The 20562-nt window shown below is 53.5% G+C and overlaps 1 protein-coding gene and 1 long non-coding RNA gene across 2 annotated transcripts; one reads left to right on the forward strand and one right to left on the reverse strand.

The window, feature by feature from the left end:
• Positions 1–802: 802 nt before the first annotated feature.
• On the reverse strand, positions 803–17663 carry CCER2 (coiled-coil glutamate rich protein 2). Its single transcript, XM_077318530.1, has 6 exons — positions 17423–17663; positions 10107–10153; positions 8698–8791; positions 7630–7698; positions 4935–5821; positions 803–3326 (listed from the first exon to the last, which is right to left on the reverse strand). Exons 1-6 carry the CDS (start codon positions 17472–17474, stop codon positions 3213–3215), a joined length of 1263 nt encoding a protein of 420 aa, XP_077174645.1. The 5' UTR covers positions 17475–17663; the 3' UTR covers positions 803–3212.
• LOC143828252 (uncharacterized) lies at positions 1077–4245 on the forward strand. Its single transcript, XR_013227570.1, has 2 exons — positions 1077–1724; positions 1854–4245. It is a non-coding gene; the product is annotated as an uncharacterized LOC143828252 (long non-coding RNA).
• Positions 17664–20562: the final 2899 nt, after the last annotated feature.

Genomic DNA, 20562 nt, shown 5'->3' on the forward strand with positions numbered 1-20562 from the left:
AGAAAGTCCGGCCGGGGTGCAGTGCCAGAAAATCGGAGCTTTCAATGACGTGGGTGGACAGACCTTTTACTTACTGAGGAAGTTCCTGCTTGGCCCAGGACATTATGGGCAAACATGACCCTTGTCACCTCATGGTGCATCCAAACGGAGTAGTCTCCTACAGCAGTGGTAAACGCTTGACAATTTTACTGAGGCCCGGGGGGCGGGTAGTCTTTTGCTGAGGGACGCCGCTGCCTTCTGAGTCCCTGCTCCACTTGCTTTCCCGCCAGCGCCCCTGACTTCCTGCCACCCACTGGGGGGCGCTGCCAGCAGCAGCTGTGCAGGGCCACGCCAAGGGGGAGCCCCAGCCATGGCGGCCGCCGGAGAGCACCAAAAGTGAGCCAGTGGCAGAGTGGCAGGTTAGCCCCCAAGGCAGCAGCCGGGGAGGAGGAGGAGGAGCTGTGGCCCAGTCCCCGGACCGGAGGTTGGGGACCACTGTCCTACAGCACTGCCAGTACCACTAAGGGGTAAAAAACTTGCTGCTTTTTTTTGTTCCCAAATCCCAGATTATCAGCTACCTGAATTCTATGCTTGACACGTCTTTTGCCCCATGTTGAGTCTCAGCGTAAAGGAGCCAGTGTTGTGCAGTGGTTAAGCGTTTCGGCCTAGAACATACACGTATAAGGGAAGCCACGTTGGGTCAGGCCAACAGCCCGCCTAGTTCTGCAGTCTTGTGGCACACGGTTGTCCAAACACGGGAGCTCCCAAATAGCTCCCAGCGAGGCCCGGTTGACACAAGAAAAGGCCCCCCTGTCAGACTGTCTGGTTTGGAATCACTTTATTGAATAGTCAGCTAGGCACCAGTGAGCAAAGCAAATCCCTTGTCGGTCACACCAATCAGAAAGGACGGACACGCCACTCCCCAAACAGAGTCACACACGCCCCTCCCCACTTGCATGAGCAGCTTGGGGGGGGGGGGAGAGAATTTTGCATTTCCCCCAAGAACGTTTTAATGTGAACAGTCAGCAGTTGGAAAAAGGGGGAGGGTAGAAGGCAGAGGGTCCCTGGGGTGGGATTGGAGGTGGGGGGAGGGGGGAATTCCTTCTGGTACAGAGGAGGAGGGTTTTGTGCACAAACATTTAATAAAATAGGAGCTTGAAAAATTTTGGTGCCTGGTAGAAAAGATGAGTTTCGCCTCCATGTGGAAGAATCCGTTTCTTACAAGATCCCTTTCAGAAGCAAACATTACAACAGGGACCCTTTTCTTATGCTCCCAACAGGCAAATATCCCTCAATTAGCAGTTCAAAGTAGGAGGCGTGATTTAATGCACAAACACGCATCCCCCCTCCCGCCGTCTCACTATCAGTACAAGGAAAAGCTTTCCAGTTGGAGAACGTTTAGAGTGCACGCTCCTGAGTAGGAAAAGGCCAGATTCGGGCAGGGGATCACACAGAGACAACAGGCAACCTCCTTCAGGGCTGGATCGCACTGCCCCTTCTGGATTGGTGGGAGGATCAATTTTCACCCAGTGCAGAGAGAGAGAATTGCCCACCTGCCTAGTGGGAGGCTAGAGCAGGCGACACAGAGACATTGCAGGTAGCCTCCTGGAGTCTGCTCCTTCAGGCCTAGGGAAAACTCCTGTTCATTAACTAATCTCGCACAGTAAACATTTTGGGAAGGACCAGGCGATGGTGAAGAAGATGCTGTACTCTGGTGATGATAGAACAGGGGTAGTCAAAGTGCGGCCCTCCAGATGTCCATGGACTACAATTCCCAGGAGCCCCTGCCAGCGAATGCTGGCAGGGGCTCCTGGGAATTGTAGTCCATGGACATCTGGAGGGCCGCACTTTGACTACCCCTGTGGTAGAAGGAGGCATTCACTTGGGCTCTTGGGAATCCCTGGATGACTACCTTGATGCATCAGTCTTCTAAAGACCCCCGGCCAATAACACCCTCCATCCAGAGCTCTTAACAACCAACCAGATAAACCCTTGAGGTTAGAAACAGCCGCCAAATGTGAGGCTGGTTATTAGTAAAGAGCATCCCTGTGCGACAAGGATTTTGCGACTGGAACTTTTCAGAATCTCTAAATGGAAACGAGTTAATTGAGACCCCAGTAGATGGGGAGGGTCACCTTAGTTCCTTCTCCCCTCTTACAAGAGGGCTTTGCTTTTGATTACTGGCCAGAGAAGCCCATTTTCCCCTCCTGCACTGGGCCTTGGAGCTCCAAGAACATAAGCTCTGCTGGGTCAGACCAGGGAGGGTCCATCTAGTCCAGCCTCCAGTCTCACACAGGGGCCACCCAAGTTCTCTGGAGATCCCCTGTTGTTGCCTTTTGTCTCTGGGATTCAGAGGAAGAAGAAGATTTGGTTCTTAGTTGCCGCTTTTCCCTACCCGAAGGAGTCTCAAAGTGGCTTACATTCCCCTTTCCTTTCCTCTCCCCACAACAGACACCCTGTGAGGGAGGTGAGGCTGAGAGAGCCCTGATATCACTGCTTAGAACAGCTAGGATAAGTGCCCCTGATTGTGGAAGTTTCTCTAAATCACTGTGGCTAGAATCCACTGATTGCCTGACCCTACATGAAGCTAACCCCTTTTAAAGCTGTTTACTCCTGTGGCCATCACTACACCTTCTGGCAGTGAATTCCTACCTCAGAAGTGGCTAAGCCCTTTCTCCTCAGACCTAGGATCCCCTCCCTCACCTCAGCAGTGGCGAAACCCGTTCTGAGCCGAAGCTTTCCCTAGCTTGACTTGCTGACAGCTAAACCCAGAGACCAGGCGTCACCTGACTTTCAAAACAGAAGAGGGGAAATCCCAGGGGGGTAGCCGTGTTGGCCTGCCATCCCCAAGCCCAGCAGGAGCCTGGTGGCAGCTCAAAGGCGAGCAAGATGCTTTTTCAGGAGAAGCCCCGGAGGCCCCTCTGCATGGAAGCCAGGCCTCTGCAGAAGCAGGCTGCAGCCCCCAAAAGCTTACATTTTGCTACACTCTGGTTGGTCTTTAAGGTGTTGTCAGAGTCCGGCTTCCTTGAGGAGATCTAGCTGCAGGAAGGCGGTTTGGCCGAGCTGCTTCCACAGCGAGAAGCTGCCAGGGTGGAGCCGTTTAGCCAAAGGAGAGTCCCGTGTAACAGTCGAAAGCCAAGCTGGAGGGAGGGAGAAAGAGGCTGCGCGTGGAAGGCCGAGGACAGGGTGGAAGGCCGGGGACGGGAGAGGCCGCCTGTGCCACTGCCGTCTCCCTAAACCTGCCCGTGACGGGGCGGGTGATGGGACCCTCTCTTCAGCTCCCGAAGTTTCTCAGCGGCCTTCTGAAGGTCTTGCTCAATCTCTTGCAGCTTCTCCAGTTCCCGGGCCTAGAAGGTGAGGGGAAAAGAAGGGGGTGAGATCAGGAATCCCTGGCACCCCCCTCCCCACCACCATCCACCGCTTCGGAACAACAGATCACTATGGGGAGAAGCAAATTACCGCCTCTTCTGTCCGTGTGTGGAGAGATGAGAGAGAACATGCAGCCATTGCGTCTAAATGGAGCCTCCAAATTCAGCTGAAATCTACCTTTCTGCAGCTTGAGCCAGTTAAATCTATCCTAGTTCTTTTCCATGAGTAGAGTTGCCAGCTCCCAGGTGAGAAGTACCTGGATATTTGAGGAGGTGGAGCCTGCCAAGGGGAGGAACTGAGCAGGGTATAACTCTCATAGAATCTGCTTTACAAAGCAAATGTTTTCTCTGGGCGAGCTGAACTCTGCTGCCCGGGGAGGGGGGGGGCTCATTTTATTCCCAGGAGATTGCCAGTTGCTACCTGGAGGTTGGCAACCCCATCCCAGAATGCTGCAACAACAGTATGGGAGGCACACTAGAATAGGAAAAATCTGTGTCTGAAACAGGACTGGGATGGCCGCCTCTCTTTTTCCAGGTCAAGAACATAATACTCTTTGAACTTGAGTCTCTTTAAAAGTTCATGTACTTCCAACTGATGGTCAGTGTTAGAAGTTATTGCTAAGCCTAATTGGTGAGTTTTATTGTATGAAGAGACGTTTATGTAAATGGTGACTTTGGTTTTGTAGAAAACTGAATGGACTATTTCGTACTTATTGATTCATGGTAAGTATTGTGGTGCGTGCAAGATATTGTGCCAGCTGTTACTTATAAGCCTTTTGTTAGTATTAAAATGCTGCAGAAAATTTTTGCTCAAACCACAACTGATGAGAGACCTTCATGGGAAACGATCGTTTCGTGGGTCAATGCAAGCAAAATAAAATTAAGATGAAAACAGCAAGCAAGTCTGCAAATCACATCTTACAATTGTGCTGTTCCAGACACCGCTTTTTTTCTGTTGTGTTGGTAACCCTATCCACGGGCTAGCCCTGCGAGTATTTTAAGAAAGCGATCCAGTCCTGCAGTTCCTGCACTTCCTTTTCCACGTACACGCTGAGACACCATCCAGCTTGGCTGCCCTCCCCTGAACCTGTTCTGCATCTTCTTTAAAGCGTGGCCTCCTGGAGCCAGCTACACCAGAGTAATGCATAATGAAAGGGCTCTATCTGCAGGGGTGGCCAAACTGTGGCTCTCCAGATGTCCATGGACTACAATTCCCATGAGCCCCAGCCAGGTGGCTGGGGCTCATGGTAATTGTAGTCCATGGACATCTGGAGAGCCACAGTTTGGCCAACGCTGTTTGCTTCTCTTGACTTTTTTTGTTTTTGTTTGTTTGCTTCTCTTCCATTCACACTTCCTAGAATCACCCTGGACTTTTGGGGGGGATGGGAGGGGCTGCCTTAACACCTTGCTGTCTCATCTCCCCTTTGCAATCAACAACTCTCCCCAGCTCCTGTCCCCCAATCCTGCAGCTAGGTAATTCTACTGCCACCTCAATCCTGTACCCAATTCTTTCTGCCCCAAACTAGAACTTTGCTTCTGCCCAATTTCATAATGCTAGTTCCAATCAAAGCCACGGTGGGTACTGACCTCATCTTGGCTGGCCTCCCTTTCTCCCTCATCCTCTTCATGGCCATGGTGCCTGCCTTTTGGGTGATCCTCCCCGTGTCTCTTCTTGAGGTCTAGGTCAGTCGATCTATGGTGGTGTCCATATCGCATCTCACCTTCCTCTTCCTCCTCCTCCTGCCCCTCCTGTTCTGGCCAGGGCTTCCAGCCTCCATGGAGATGGCCTTTGGAGTTGGAGATCTTCACCCCTTTCTCTTCCTCTTCAAACTGGGCTGTCTCTTCATTGCTGGCCTTCTCAGCCACTCGCTTGGCCAGATCACCCCTCCTCTTCTTCCTCTCTCCTTCCTCCTCCTCGTCCTCCCAGTCCTCGTGGTGATGGTATCCTCCATGGCGGTGGCTCATGGGCTTCTCTTCAGAGCTGTCGTCTTCTTCCTCTTCTCCCTCCGGCTCGAAAGACCTCTTGTCTGAACCCCTTCTTTGGACTGTATCCTGGCTTCCTTGAAGCATCACTTCCCTGATTTTTGGTCCCACGGACCCTCTGTTCTTCAGCTGGCCAAAATATTCCCGAGAGGACCACGTCTCCGAGGAGACCCTCCTCTTCTTCTTCCTCGACACGTCTCCATCACCCTCATCCTCTATCTCTTCTTTGGCTGCCGAATCTTCCAGAGCCTCCCGGTGGTCCTCTCTATGGGAGACTTCCTTCACCTTCTCCTCAACCGTCTTTTGGTACTCCTTCAGACCCTGCCCCTCTTCCTTCCACTCCCCTTCTTGCTGCCGCATCTTCTCCGAAGCGGCCGCTGCTCTCTGCTGGCTGGGCCTCTCCTCCCGCTTCTTTACCTCCTCCTTCTCTGCACCTTCTGCTCCCCAAGCATCATGGGGGTCTTCATGACCCAGACGATGCTTTGCATTCTCTGCAGAAAGGATGGGAGGCAGTGAGGACAGAGGCCTTCTGGCCCCTGAAAGGCTAATTAGTTTTTATTCTACCCCAAAGAGACACTAACTATCTCCATAGGCCGCCCACCAACCCACAAGCATCTCATACATACTAGTATTCAGTATAATGTAGTAGAGAATGCTGGCAAATCACAGCTGGCTTATGGCAGCCTTCTGGCGGGTTTTGAGGCAAGAGATGTTCAGAGCTGGTTGGCCATTGCCTGCCACATAATGACCTTGGAGGTCCCTTGGTGGTCTTCCACCCAAGCACTAACCAGGGCTGGCCCTGCTTAGCTTCTGAGATCTGATGAGGCTGGGGTAGCTGAGAGGCCTGCTTTTGAAACAAGCGCAAAGGAGCCAGTGTGGCATAGTGGTTAAGAGCGGCAGCTTCTAGTCTGGCCAGCCAGGTTGGATTCCCTGCTCCTCCCCCGAATGCAGCCAGCTGGGTGACCTTGGGCTCATCACAACCCTGATAGTGCTGTTTTCACAGAGCAGTCCTGACAGAGCTCTCTCAGCCTCCCCTCCCTCACAGGGTGCCTGTTGTGGGGATCAACTCTTCTTCTAGCCTGCTGCAGAATATAAGTGCAAGTTTCACAGTATGAAATAATGTGTGCAGAGAAGACCCCAGCATCTCCAGCCGGTGGGATCAGGTAGTCCGTGACGTAAAAGTCCTTTCTCCGCCAGAGACCCTGAAAGCAGCCCCCAGTCCCAGCAGGCACACTTGACCTAGATAGAGCAGGGTGTGTGAAAGGGAGAACAGTATGCCATGGGGCCTGTGAGGTCAGTGACCTGGGCCGTCCGTGGCCAGCCAAGGGATTCCCCCCACTTCTGCCGAAGAGGAGAAGGAAGAGGAGAAAAGTTGGCATTATACCCCACTTTTCTTTACCAGGAGTTTCATAGCAGCTTCTGATCACCTTCCCTTCCTCTCCCGACAACAGACACTCTGTGAGGGAGGTGAGGCTGAGAGAGCTTCTGACAGGACTGCTCGGTGAGAATAGCTCTAACAGGACTGTGACCAGCCCAAGGTCATCGAGCTGGCAGCAGGTGGAGGAGGCTTCCCAGATTAGAAGCCACAATCAATCAATCAATCAATCAATCAATCAATCAATCAATCAGTATTCAGACCAAAATTCAGAAGCCACTGTTCTTAACCGTTACAATCACTAACCAAGCTCAGCAAGAGTATGGCCTCCAGCAAAGAGTTAACCTTGAGCCTCCAACAGATTCCTCCCCCCCATGCACACGCACACACACACACTCCCTGCCACCCCGGCTGCCTATGCTGGGAAGTAGGGTTGTGCATGGCAGCGTCTGAATTGGCCGTTCCAGGCCGACGCAGCCACCGCCAAAGCTGCCACCTGGGAGGGGAAGGCTTCAGTGGGTGCCAGTGTATAACTCAACGCCCGTGCATCCCCCCCGCAGTGTGGTGCTGGCTGCGTCGGCCTGAAAGAAGAAGAGTTGGTTCTTAAATGCCACTTTTCCCTACCCAAAGCGGCTTACAGTCGCCTTCCCTTTCCTCTCCCCACAACAGACACCCTGTGGGGTGGATGAGGCTGAGAGAGCCCTGATATTACTGCTCGGTCAGAACAGTTTTATCAGAGCCGTGGTGAGCCCAAGGTCACCCAGCTGGCTGCATGTGGGGGAGCGCAAAATCGAATCCGGCACTCCAGATTAGAAGTCCGCACTCCTAACCACTACATCACTGGCTCTAACCACTACACCAAAGGGCTGATTTGGATGCCTCCGCGCACTACCCTGAGTGCTCGGCTGAAGCCGGTCCGCTTACCTTGGTGCGCCAGTTCTTCCAGCTCGGACAGCAGATGCTGATGGTGAAGCATGGCCAGGACTCTCTCATCTGAAAGAGAGACCCAGGCTGAATGCGCTGCCACCCCAGTAAGGATACGCGTGCCACACAAAATACACAGCAGAGGGGAGGAAGCCTCAATGGCTGGATTTTCCCCCTGGGGATCAGCAAGGGACCTTTGTTGAAATGCAATCAGCGAGTTATTTGATCCAGGCCTACTCTGAAGGGCTGGTGTTTCTACACTGCAAGGTCCTGGCCATATGCTCAGGGGAGACACCTGGCTGTAGCTCAGGAATTGCGGACTCTATCAAGAAACCGGTTTGAACTGGTCTAACCTCTGAGCGAGAGGGCTTTGTTCCAGATGGGACCAACCACTTCCTCTCTTCACAAGCTTGGCCTTTTGTGCTCAGAGTCCCATCGCTTCTTTGTGCTCTGGCTTACAAGCTCCATTATGGAAAGACTCGCTAGGTTCCTGTGGCCCTGATCTGACAACAGGTCAGGTCAGTGAGCATTATATATGTGGATGTGAAAATGAGCCAGTAAACTTTAAGGCCTAATTGAGTTCCAGCGACTCATTGAAAGCTGCTCCTTCAGGAGTTCAAGTAAAGGCTTACAAGCTGCACTCTCCCCAGGCCTGCTAAAGGTGGAATCTTCTACAGCAGGGGTAGTCAACCTGTGGTCCTCCAGATGTTCATGAACTGCAATTCCCATGAGCCCCTGCCAGCAAACGCTGGCAGGGGCTCATGGGAATTGCAGTTCATGAACATCTGGAGGACCACAGGTTGACTACCCCTATTCTACAGGGCCACAGGGCGATTCCCTCTTTCTCTTCTCCTGTTTTGTTCCTCCACCACAATTAGTGGCAGGGGGTTAAAGAAAGCTGGTAGCAGAGATCTGTTAACCATTCGAACACCCTTCTCCAGCCAGGGACCTCCAGCCGCAGGGACCCTGCCCCAGAGGAAGGTTCTGCACCCTTAGGCTCTCCCTAATGCAGATTAAGTTGCGTCTCCTTTCTGAAAGTGCTCCTGTCGACCCGCAAGCGACACTTACCCTCCCGGAGGATTTTCATACATTCGCTGGTCACCGGAACTGGACTGGGCTTGGAGAGGGTGTCTGCGAGGATCTCCGTGATGCATTTGGTCACCTGGCCAGCGGAGAAGGGGAGAGGGCTGTCAGGGAGACGAAAGGGGCTCCTCTCTATTTGCATACAGATGTAGATTCCCAGGCTGGCCCAATCAATCCTGTCAGTTTCCAGAAGCCAAGCAAGGTCAGTCTCGGGCAGCACTTGGCTGGGAGGCCCCTGAGGAAGGCCAGGGTTGCTATGCAGAGGCAGGCCAAGGAAAATCATCTCTGTGCTTTGAGAACCCACAGCAGGGGTGGCCCGGGGCTCATGGGGACTGTAGTCCATGGACATCTGGAGAGCCACAGTCTGGCCACCCCGCCCTACAGGGTCACCATAGGCCAGCTGTGACCTTCCATGGCCACCAAATTCCACAGCTCTCTTCCCAAACGTGAAGAAGAAGAGTAGGTTTTTGCAACCTGATTTTCTCTGGCCAAAAGAGTCTCAAAGCGGCTGACGATCGGCTTCCGTTCCTTTCCCCACAACAGGAGCCTTGCGAGGTAGGCAAGCCTGAGAGAGTTCAGCGAGAATTGCATCTGGCACAAGGTTATCCAGCAGGCTTCATGGAGAGGAGGGGTGGGGAATCGAATCCATGTCTCCAAATTAGAACCCATAGGAGCCAGCGTGGTGTCGTGGTTAAGAGGCTTCAAATTTGGTGAGCCAGGTTGGATTCCCTACTCCTCCACATGCAGCCAGCTGGGTGACCTTGGGCTAGTCACAGTCCCGTTTCAACTGTTCTCACAGAGCTGTTGTGTTAGAGCTCTCTCAGCTCCACCTTGGAAGTCGCTTTGAGACTCCGGGCAGTGAAAACCAACTCTTCTTCTTAACCAGCACACTGCACGAAACCTTGTCCCCCCTCCTTTGATACATCACAATTGCTCCCCCAACCTCTTGAGTCCACCAATCCTCAGTCTGTGGCCTTATCCGGGCTGCCCAGTTTGGGGAAGGACCACAAAGCTCCAGCTTCTACTCTGTCATTACTCCATTATCTTCCTTCAGCAAATATTTGGGTTTCCTCTACTCCAGCCAAAGAGCCTCTTGTGGCGCAGAGTGGTAAGGCAGCAGAAATGTCTGAAAGCTCTGCCCATGAGGCTGGGAGTTCGATCTCAGCAGCCGGCTCATGGTTGACTCAGCCTTCCATCCTTCCGAGGTCGGTAAAATGAGTACCCAGCTTGCTGGGGGGTAAGCGGTAATGACTGGGGAAGGCACTGGCAAACCACCCCGTATTGAATCTGCCATGAAAACGCTGGAGGGCGTCACCCCAAGGGTCAGACATGACTCGGTGCTTGCACAGGGGATACCTTTACCTTTACCTACTCCAGCCAATTCCCATTCTTACCTTCTCGTCTTCTTCCGTGAGCTGACTTGTTATCGGCAGAGCATTGGCTGGGGAAAAAATAAGAAAGGCATCTCTTTTGAGTCTACATTAAACATTGCCGAGATCTCCAGCTTCTGCTCACAGCCGCCGCCGTATTCCTACCTTACAGGGGGGAAATGAGTTAAGAAGCAGGCTGGACTCGAGGATACATCTCTAAGCAAAGGAGAGACTGTCAAGCTCAGGTCTTCACAATCCAGGAAGGGTGGTAAAATTCAAAGGTGGACAGAGTTCTTGGGTCATTAATAAAGACAGCAAGGTGGGTGTCAGAATTCAACAAGGACCAGAGAGAGAGAGAGAAAGAGTGTGTGTGTGTGTTTAACCTTGGGCTTGTCACTCTCTTTCAGCCTGACCTACTTTGCAGGGGTATTGCAAGGATCAAATAAGGAAGGCAGGGGGGGGGGGTAAGAGAAACACACAAACAAAATACCTGGAGATCCCTGGGGGAAAGGCAAAATAAAAATAAGTGATATTTGGGCAGAGGAGACAATTCCAGCAGCGAATATAAGAACACAAGTGAAGCTATGTTGGATCAGGCCAGTGGCCCATCCAGTCCAACATCTGTGTCCCACAGTGACCAGAATCCAGATGCCATCAGGAGGTCCACCGGCAGGGTCAGAACTCCAGAAGCCCTCCTCCTGCTACCCCCTAAGCAGAGCCTCACTGCCCCAGACATAAGAACATGAGAGAAGCCATGTTGGATCAGGCCAATGGCCCACCCAGCCCAACCATCTGTGACAGAAACCCAGGGGCCATCAGGAGGTCTATCAGCACTGTTGCCCCCCAAAGCACCAAGCAGAGAGAGCCTCCCTGCCCCAGGCAGAGTGCTCCATCTGCACCTTGTGGTTAATAGCCACAGATGGGCCTCTGCTCCAGATGTTTCTCCAGTCCACTCTTGAAGCTGTTCTCACCCATCCCATGAGACATGGACTGCCCAAAATTCGATTTTAGTTAGACCACAGGGGGAGCTTGGGGGATAGAATCCTAGAGATTGAAGGGGACCTCTAGTCCAACCCCCATTCAATACAGGACTGCCCTAAAGCCTCTCTGATACCCCAAGACAAACCCCAAATCCCACACAGGCAGACTCTTGCAAATTGACCATTTTGCAAGGTGAGAGAGACCTTGGTGCTAATTCTGGCCCTGCATGCCAGACAGGGAGGGAGGGAGGGAGGGAGAAGGTAGGCTTGCTACCTATCTCTGCTCTGCCAAAACTGTATGGGCTACACCTGGTCCCAAAGGCTTTCCAGTTGACACGTGTCGTGCCCAGAAGGTGTGATGCCTTGTTCAGCCCTGTGCAACCTGTTCCTGATTGTCATGGAAAGGAAGGCTCTGCTGGACTGTTGTGCAGCTGCTAGGGACTGGGAAGCAACTGCAAAGCAGTTTACAGGTTAGAAGGAATCATTTCCTGGTTAGCATGGCCTGTCCCTTTGTCTCCCCCTTCAGACAAGAGGCTGCCAAGTTATGAGGAATGGTTTGGGTTCCAACTCTTCTATTTGTAAGAGCGGCCGACAGGCAGAAATTCAGTTGGTGAGACTTCTTCCATTGGTTTTATATTAGTTCCCCTCCTAGGCCTCAGCTGCTGTGTTTCTGTCTTTAAGGCTGGGGGTAAAAGCCTGAAAAGGCATGGTTATCAGCATAAAAAAGCTATCAGCATCATAGAGTTGGAGGGGTCTGTAGAGGCCATCTAGTCCAGCCCCCTGTTCTATGCAGGATCAGCCTCAAATGGCCAAACGGTGGCTCTCCAGATGTCCATGGACTACAGTTCCCATGAGCCCCTGCCAGCACCTGGCCTAAAGCATCCATGATGAAGATCTGCCCAACTGCTGTCACCACCTCCCTAGGAAGCAGATTCCACAGCTGAACTACTTGGACTGTAAAACAAATTCCCAGTATCTAGCTGATATCTTTCTGCCTGGAATTTAAACCTGTCTTCTCTGCTGCCAACAGGAGCTGCCCCCTGCCCCTTGGCCCCTGCCCCCTTCCAAGAGATGGCCTTTCCGATATTTGAAGAGAGCCATCATGTCCCCTCTCCACCTCCACTTCTCCAGGCGGAAGATTCCCAAGTCCCTCAAACTTTCCTTGTGCAGTTTCTTGGTCTCCAGGCCCTGGATGGTTCTTGTTGCTCTCTTCTGCACCTGCTCTGTTCTGTCCACCACCTTTGCCAAGGGAGGCCTCCAGGATTCCATTCCAGAGCATCTGGTTTTGGCTGTGGCCCTCACCCTTGCTTCTGGCCCTCCCTTCAGCAGGCAGAATGGGAGGGTGTTCCCAGCAGCAAACCACATAAGCTTCTTGCATTGAACTTCTGTGGACTGGACTGTTGTTAGAGAACTAAAAGCAGAGCTAGCAAAATCGATAACTGCAGGATTGGAATCCTGTCTCTGGCGGAGAAAGCTTCAACTCTCGAAAGCTCAAACCCCCAAAACTATTATGGGACTTGGAATCCAGCCCTCCTCCTGCAGTCTGAAGCCAAATTTAGGGGAAACTGGACTGCCCTGCAGAAGAGGGGGAGGCTCCTCTGGAGGTCAGGCAGCATCTTTGAGACAGACTGTGTTTGTGTGTGTCCTGTTTTAGATTTTTTTTGGGGGGGGGGAGAAACGCTGAGAACCTGCAAGGTTCCCTTGTCGCTGCAGGTTGGACATCAAAAAAGGGTCACTCCTGGAAAGGATGAGGATTGTGGGGATTAAGCCGCTTGTGGGGAGGGGAGGGGAGGGGAGGGGGGTCTGGCTGTCTTCTGTCCGCTTGCATCAGGCTCCAGTGAGCCCCTATTGGCCGAGGAAGCAAGCAAAGGAGCTCAGGTGAGCTTGCATAAGCTCCTTACATAACTTCTGGATGCAGCACAACAGAACAAAGGGGAGCGAGGCAGACAGTGCTGGAGACGTCCGGGATTATACAAGACTGGAGACAGAAAGACCCCCTGCCCCCACCCCACTCAGCAATGGGCCTTGTTTCCAGAGGAGAGGAGCATCAGCTCCCAGTTCATGGCCACCGAGGACGTCTGAGCAAGGGATGAAAAAGCCATGCGTTCTGTGGCTGAAAGAGTCTGGAGATGCCCGGGATGCTCCTGTCCCAGGCTCTCGCCAGCTAGCCACTTAGGGGGCACGTTGGGGGCGGGAGCGATCCTCCATGGGCTGGCTGGCGAGTTTCTTGTGGGGATTCCAGGACCCTCCAGGCCAACGGACAGAGCTGACTCTGCCCCAGCTGGGAGGGCTTGGGATGGCCCCATCTCGTCGGATCTCGGAAGCTAAGCTGGGTCAGCCTTGGTTAGCATTAGGTTGGGGGGCCAGCAGGGAGGCTCAGGGTGGCTCTGCAGAGGCAGGCAGTGGCCGAGGCAGTGGATGCCCCTTGCCTTGAAAACCCCTGAAGGCTTCCCGCTCACCTTCTGTCCTGTCCCTGCCTCTGTGGGGATCCTGGTGCCCTTCCTCTGTTGCATTCTCCCGAGAGCCCTGGGGGTGGGGGAGGCCAAGAGAGCAATTCAGCCCAGTGACCAAGTCCCACGCTGAACACCAGGCTGGCACTGACGGCACCAGCCCCACCAACCTAACTGCATCTCCTGCTGGCTTGAGCAGGGCAGCAGAGGCCTTAGCTCAGTGGCAGAGCCTCTGCTTGGCATCCAGAAGGACGCTAGTTCAATCCCTGGCACCTCCACTTAAAAGGACCAGGCTGAAGATGATAGGATGGACCTCCACTTGGGATCCTAGAAAGCTGTCAAGTGGGGCTGTAGCTCAGTGGCAGAGCCTGTGCTTGGCATGTGGAAGGACGCTGGTTCAATCCCCAGCATCTCCAGTTAAAAGGACCAGGCAGTAGGGGATGGGAAAGGCCTCCGTCTGAGACCCTGGAGAGCCATGAAGTGGTAGCTCAGTGGCAGAGACCCTGCTTGCCATGCAGAAGGTCCCAGGTTCAATACCTGGGCAGCTTGGTGTAGTGGTTAAAAGCTGGGTTTGATTCCCCACTCCTCCTCCAGCCAGGTGACCTTGGGCTACTTAGCTTGGTGGCTAGTCACAGTCCTGTTAGAGCTGTTCTCACAGAGTGGTTCTGTTAGAGTTCTCAGCCCCACATACCTGACAAGGCGTCTGTTGTGAGGAGAAGAAGGGAAGGCGATTGATTGTAAGTTGCTTTGTGACTCGTTTGGGCAGTGAAAAGCAGGGTATAAAAACCAACTCTTCTTCTCTTCATTGGAGATGCCTTCTGCATACCAACCAGATTACCCCAGAGCCAAGTGTTATTCCTAACATACCCAACAGAAGCCGAGGTTCGCTTTCTGGCTCAACCACATCTGAGACCTTTGATCAACCTTTCTGTATACCTAACAGTAGGCCAAAGAGAGCAAAACACTTTGCTTCCCACTCTACTGGGGCAGCTGCCCTGGTAAGCAGTAGGCCCCCCGATTTCAGCTTCAGGAGGGAGTGGGATCAACATGCGAAGCAGAGGTCTATCAATTGGTATTACCCCCAAGGTGTAGATGGAAGACTCTGTCTGGGGCAGGGATGCTCTGTCTTCTTGGTGTTCAGGGGCAACAGTGGGAGGGCTCCTGGTGTTTGGTCACTGCTGGTGGACTGCCTGATGGCCCCTGGGTTTTGGTCACTGTGTGAGTATTGAGAGGCACCTCAAGAAAAGGACCTCCAAGCCAAATCTGCCTGAAGTCCTGGAGAGCAGAGGGGACAGCTATGCATTTGTGTAGATTCCATACTAATGGTTGATGGTGAACCCCACAAAGCTACCTTGAGAACCTGTGACGTTGCCTTGCACAGAATCAGAGCGTTTGGGCCCAGCAGGATTGGGACTTCTACTCAGCAGCTGGCCTCTGGCGCCTCATGCGGAGGAGGTCTTTCCCATCACCTGCTGCGGGTGCATTCTTAACTGGAGATGCCAGTGACTGAACCGGGGACCTTCTGCTTGCCAAGCAGGTGCCTCAGCCCGGTCTGCTTCCTGCCACCTCTTGGTGCGTAGAGGTCTTCTGCTCTGACCAACAGCAACTCCCCAGGAAGTCAGGCTAAAGTCTTCCCTATCACTCACTGCCCAAGAGGAGATGGTACTTGGGACCTTCTGGGCACAAAGCAGATGCTCTACCCATGAACTGCACATCCCCCACCACTCAGGCAGCATTCCCTGCATGTTAAGAAACCAGGAATCCTGTGGCACCCGACTCTCTATGACAGGAGTAGTCAAACTGCGGCCTTCCAGATGTCCATGGACTATGATTCCCATGAGCCCCTGCCAGCAAATGTTGGCAGGGGATCATGGAAATTGTAGTCCATGGACATCTGGAGGGCCGCAGTTTGTCTACCTCTGCTCTACGCTATCCTGCATCTCTGTAAATACCGTCCAGTCACAGCGGACTTCTGACCACCCCACTAAGTGGCTTCCAAGGCAAGCGAGAGGCAGAGGTGGTTGGCCATCCTTTTCCTCTGCAGAGTCTTCCTTGGGGGGCTCCCCTCCAAGTTCCACCATAGAGGATGGAGCAGTGTTGTTTTCTGTTGCCCCAGGGGGAACAGAACCAGTGGGTTGAAATTAATTCCATGGAATTTTCAGATAAACATCCGGAAGAAGTTCCTGACAATAAGAGCAGTTCCTCAGTGGAACAGGCTCAGTGGAACAGGCTCAGTGGAACAGGAGGTGGTGGGTTCTCCTCCTTTGGAAGGTTTTAAGCAGCGGCTGGGTAGCCATCAGACAGAAAGGCTGACTTTATGAACTTAGGCAGATAGTGAGTGGGTGGGCAGGAAGGGATGCCCAGAATTACTTACATACGCCCAGAATTGCTGATCATCACTGTGGAATGGTAGGTGAATTCCCTCCAGTCCAGGCTGGATTCTGGGGATTTTTTGGTTTGGTGGTGGGCATGAAATTGGGGTCACCATGGGTGGGCAGTAGTTGTGAGTTTCTGACTGGATGATCCTTCTAACTATGTTTCTAAGTACCAACCCAAGATGGGGCTATACCGTGCTGCCCACAGTGGTCCGGTCTGCATTTTAATAACTCTGCTAATGCGCAGGGAGTCATTTCAGACGGTGCCAGTTCGCACTCCGGGGGATGCTGTTTTGGTAGCCGAGAGGGGTTTCAAAAAGGAACTGAGGATCTGGCAAGGGATTCTGCCATCAAGAGGGGACTTTGACGAAGGACCAACCGGGGAGATACTGAGAAGCCGCTCGCTCCGTCTCGGCCGGCGTTAAAGCCAAGGGGAAGGATCCGGAGGAGTCGCTGTCCAGGGTACTGAGCTAATCGGGTGACTTCTCCAGAGGGCTCTGTCAGCCCAGAGGGCGTTGTGAGACCTCGAGGGGCAGAGAGCTCATAATGGAATTGAGAAGAAAATATCTATCTCATGCAGGGAATAATAAGAAGCATTTCAGGAAACAAAGAAGCAGAACCGGGAAAGGGAGAGAAAGGCAGGGAAAGTCACGGGCAAAGAGTCAAGGAATAAATTCTGAAGCTGGGAAAAAACTCGGGGGTTTCTTAAAGAAGAAAGATGTTAAACGGAAAGTGGAGAAAGCCCTCTGGAACTGCTTCTAGCTTCCAGGGGGGACCTGGGGACCTCCCAAAACTACAGCTCCTCTCCAGACTGCAGAAATCCGGAGAAGCTGGATGCTTTGGAGGGTTTGACTCTGGGGCACTTGGAGGTCCCTGTCCGCCCCAGGCACCAGCCTAGAGCAGGCACCCCCCTGCCTCCCCCATTCCCTGCTGGGGACCTGCCTTCAGCTTCTCCCCTCCTCTGTTGTCTGCTCCAGGGGGCACTTCGCACCCCCCCCCCCCAAACAGACACAAAGAGCACCAGCCGGGACAGCAGCTGCCTTCACGCTCCCCTGGCCTTCCTGCGTCTTTCAGTGCCGGCGGCAGAGAGGGGGAAAGCGCTGGGGGGTGGGCGAGAGGTGACCCTTACAGGCTCCGAATGACCCCTGACCCATAGGTGGGGAAACTTGGGGGGATCGCAGGGGAGGGGCAAGGGGAGGTTTGGGGGTGGAGCTGGAGCTTCCTCGGACCTGGGCCCACCAGAGTCGAGTTTGTCTACTCAGACCGGCAGCTGCTCTGCAGGGTCTCCGGCGGGGTCTTTCCCATCAGATCTCGGCCGGGCAGAGGCTCTTCCCAGGGCTCTCCGGGCTCTTCCCCCTCCCCTCCTGCCGGGCCCTTTTAACTAGAGGCGCCGGGATTGAACCGGGGACCTTCGGGGTGGCAGACCAGGGCGGGGGGCGGGGTGGGGGGGCCGACCACCCTGCGGTGTCCCCTTCTGAAAGGCCCTCCCCTCCCCTCCGCTCCCCGCTGGAACTTTTGCTCCTCGGGAGGCTTACCGTGGCCGAGAAACAGAAGGAGCCGGAGCGCGATCCCAGCCGCGAGCAGCATGGCCGGGGCGCGCCCGGGGAAGGCAGGCGAGGGCCGGGAGGGATGCGGGACGGAGAGCGTCCTTGGGGGCTGAAGGGCGAAAGCCGAGCGGAGAAAGCCTCGCGGACAAGGGGGGATTTTTTTTAAATAGGAGGGAGGCTGGGTAGGAAGTGATGTCAGCTCCTCCCAACAGAAGGGGGGGGGGAGAAAAGAGAACATCCCCAGCCTCTATTGCAATGAAAAGTCTAAACAAAAAATGCCCCAGTGTAGGTTGGGCTAAAAATGGGATGTAAATTTCTGTAAATTAAAAAAAAAAATTGATTTAACTGTGAATTTCTTCCAGCAGTCTCTCTCCAGCCACCAAGCGATCGGGATGGTTCAGCTTCCTAGGAGAGGCAGGAGGCATTATTCGCCCTTCTAAAAGAGAAGCAACTAAGCGGGATAAGGGAGAGTGGGGGGAGTGATCACAGCCCGTGCCATCTGCCAAAATCTCTGCAGCACTGGCACCCAAAGAGAAAGCCCTTGTCTTTCAAAAACCAAACGCAGTCCCACCCAGGCTTCCACCAGCCCCGGAAACCTTCCTGAATTTAATGGGGTTTAATCCAAGTTGCCAGACTTGCTCCTGAGTACTGCAGCGCATGTCCCTCTGAATAAAATCCATCTCTGAGGATTTGTGCTGAGTTCCCAGCGCCTTCAAGGCAGGGCCTGCTTGGTAGTGGTACCCCCTCCTAGGCATTCTGCCCTGGCCAAGCCTGGTGAAATGCTAGCGCTCTCCCATTCTCATTAACTTTTATTGGAGGCTTCTAGGGTTTGTTTCCCCTCTCTTCTCAGGCCCCATTACTAGATATTAACGTCAGTGTTAGTTTTCAAATGTTGTAGTTGTGTCAAAGGCAGCTAACACATGTTTTATTATCTGCTGCCTTAAACTAACTTGTTTTCCTAGGCTGGCATCTTCCTCATTTTATTGCTCCGTCATTTCAAGTTCTAACAATTATGTTTACAAGCTTCCCCCAAGCAGTTTTTAATCAAAAGCACCAGATACGTCTGAGAATATCTTCGACAAAGATACAAGCCCCACGGAGAGTGGCGAGATTCACTCAGTCCGCACAACCTGAATCATGCTGGGCGCAGCACCCGGAGAGTTCCAGTGCGCCCCCCTGCCAGCACAGTCACCAAGGGAGGACCCCAAAGCCCCCCGAACGCAGCCTCAGGGACAGGCGCTCACCTGGACTCTGGCCCACTGCATCAAAGGCCCAGAGCAGGGCTAGTCAAACTGCGGCCCTCCAGATGTCCATGGGCTACAATTCCCAGAAGCCCCTGCCAGCGAATGCTGGCAGGGGCTTCTGGGAATTGTAGCCCATGGACATCTGGAGGGCCGCAGTTTGACTAGCCCTGGCCCAGAGTGTGCCTCCTGTTGGCAGACTGAGAGAGACACATTGGCCTTCTGGGGGTGGGGGTGGGTGGGGTTGTGAACAGGAGGACTTGGCTGTAGACAACAGGCTGGGTCCATTGGGTGGTAGCTGGGAGCAGGGAGAATTGGAGCAAGGGGTCTCCAACACGGTGCCCATGTTCTGTTTTTCTTGGCAAGGGGGTGGGGCCAGGTAGGTCTCTGGTCTGGTTATTGGGATTTGATGGGCTGTGCAGATTCTTTTTTAAATGTTGCCTTTGCGTCTGAGCCTTGTTCAACTGCAGCAATTGTTTTTGTGGCTGGCTCCTCCTCCTGCAGCAGCCATGTTCTTGCTGGGCCCACCGTGCCGTGCCGGAATTCCAAGCGTATCTGTGGCCTGCAAAAAGTTGGGGGGCCCGGCTCAGAATTTTGGACTGGGAGCCGGGTTCTAATCTCTACTCTGTCACATAAAGTGATCTAGCCTAGTTGTGCTTTCAGTCTGATCTACCCCATAGGGTTGTTGTGACAATACAAGTGAGGAGGGGAGGTTGTTATGCCCATTGGAGAGAAAAGCAAGGTGCAAATCTTTAAATGTATACATTTAACTGCCCTCCCCCCTCTAGCCAGAACTGGATCTGCACTGGAAGGAAAAGTCCCAGAGCTGCCGGCTCCAGTTTTTTCCCTTCTTGTTCTGCGTAAGCAGTGGAGAGTTAGGTTTGTACAGCAGCTGTGTCCAGCAAGGCAAACACCATCTGTCTCCTCTTCCTGGCCTCCGCTTGTCTCTCCCTCCCTCTTTGTTTTGGGGCCATTGTTAAAAGCCGAGTCCCGCGGGGGAGGGGCGGGGGTTCTGGCTTGGAGCCTATTAGTGGCATAAAAGGCAGGTGTGCACATCGATCGAGGGGGGGAGAATGGGCGAGTTGCTCATGGAAGGGTTGACAAGACAGAGAGTCACACAGACGGACAGACAAGACCTCAAGGGTCAACCACTCTGCGTCCACAGCCAGTGTGGTGTTGCGGTTAAGAGCGGCGGCTTCTCATCCGGCTTGATTCCCCGCTCCTCCACATGTTGGATGGCCCTGGCCCAGTCAGTACCTCCCAGGCAGAGAGGAAGGCACTTGTAAGCCACTTTGAGACTCCTTTGGGCAGTGAAAAGCAGGGTACAATTGGGGTCACTGTGGGCGGGCAGGTGAGTTCCTGCATTGTGCAGGGGGTTGATCTTCGAAATCTATGATTCTACAAAAACCACCTCTTTGCATTAAATGCACGCCTTCCCCTCACACACACACTCCCAGGGACCCCTGTGCAGAGGGGAACACAAGAAACATCCAGGATCCCTGGGCCAGTTGGGCCTGGGAGAAAACTCCTCCCTGAGGAGGAAGTGGGGGCTGGGTCGATGCGTGGGGGGGGGGGGGGGTCGCAGAGCCAAGTCCTGGCTCCTCCCATCCTGCCTCCCTCTTGAAAGGCGGTCAGACAGAGGAGGGTCAAGAATTCATATTTCTTGGATAAGCGTCAAATGGCTCTGGGTCGCTCAGCAATGATGAGCTTGAACCAAACGTGGAAGGGCAAGGGCAGAGGCCCGACTACCAAATGGAGATTAGTTAGATCTATCCTATTTTCAAGGCTGGGAAAGCAATGAAAAAATTGGACCAGAATCGATTCATTCGAAGGCTGGTGCTGGAGAAGGCTGCTGAGGGCTCCAGAAGTCACCAGCGAGGAAATAAA

This window comes from Paroedura picta, unplaced genomic scaffold (genome assembly GCF_049243985.1).
Source record: "Paroedura picta isolate Pp20150507F unplaced genomic scaffold, Ppicta_v3.0 Ppicta_v3_sca21, whole genome shotgun sequence".
In the NCBI taxonomy this organism is placed as follows: domain Eukaryota; kingdom Metazoa; phylum Chordata; class Lepidosauria; order Squamata; family Gekkonidae; genus Paroedura; species Paroedura picta.

Excerpts from the sequence above, each read along its gene's own strand:
- CCER2 (XM_077318530.1), bottom strand. The coding sequence starts at position 17,474 with ATGCTGCTCGCGGCTGGGATCGCGCTCCGGCTCCTTCTGTTTCTCGGC. Across the intron at positions 5,822-7,629 it reads GGAAGAACTGGCGCACCAAG|AGAATGCAAAGCATCGTCTG; the intron begins GTAAGCGGACCG and ends TCCTTTCTGCAG. Across the intron at positions 3,327-4,934 it reads GGGAGGCCAGCCAAGATGAG|GCCCGGGAACTGGAGAAGCT; the intron begins GTCAGTACCCAC and ends CTCACCTTCTAG.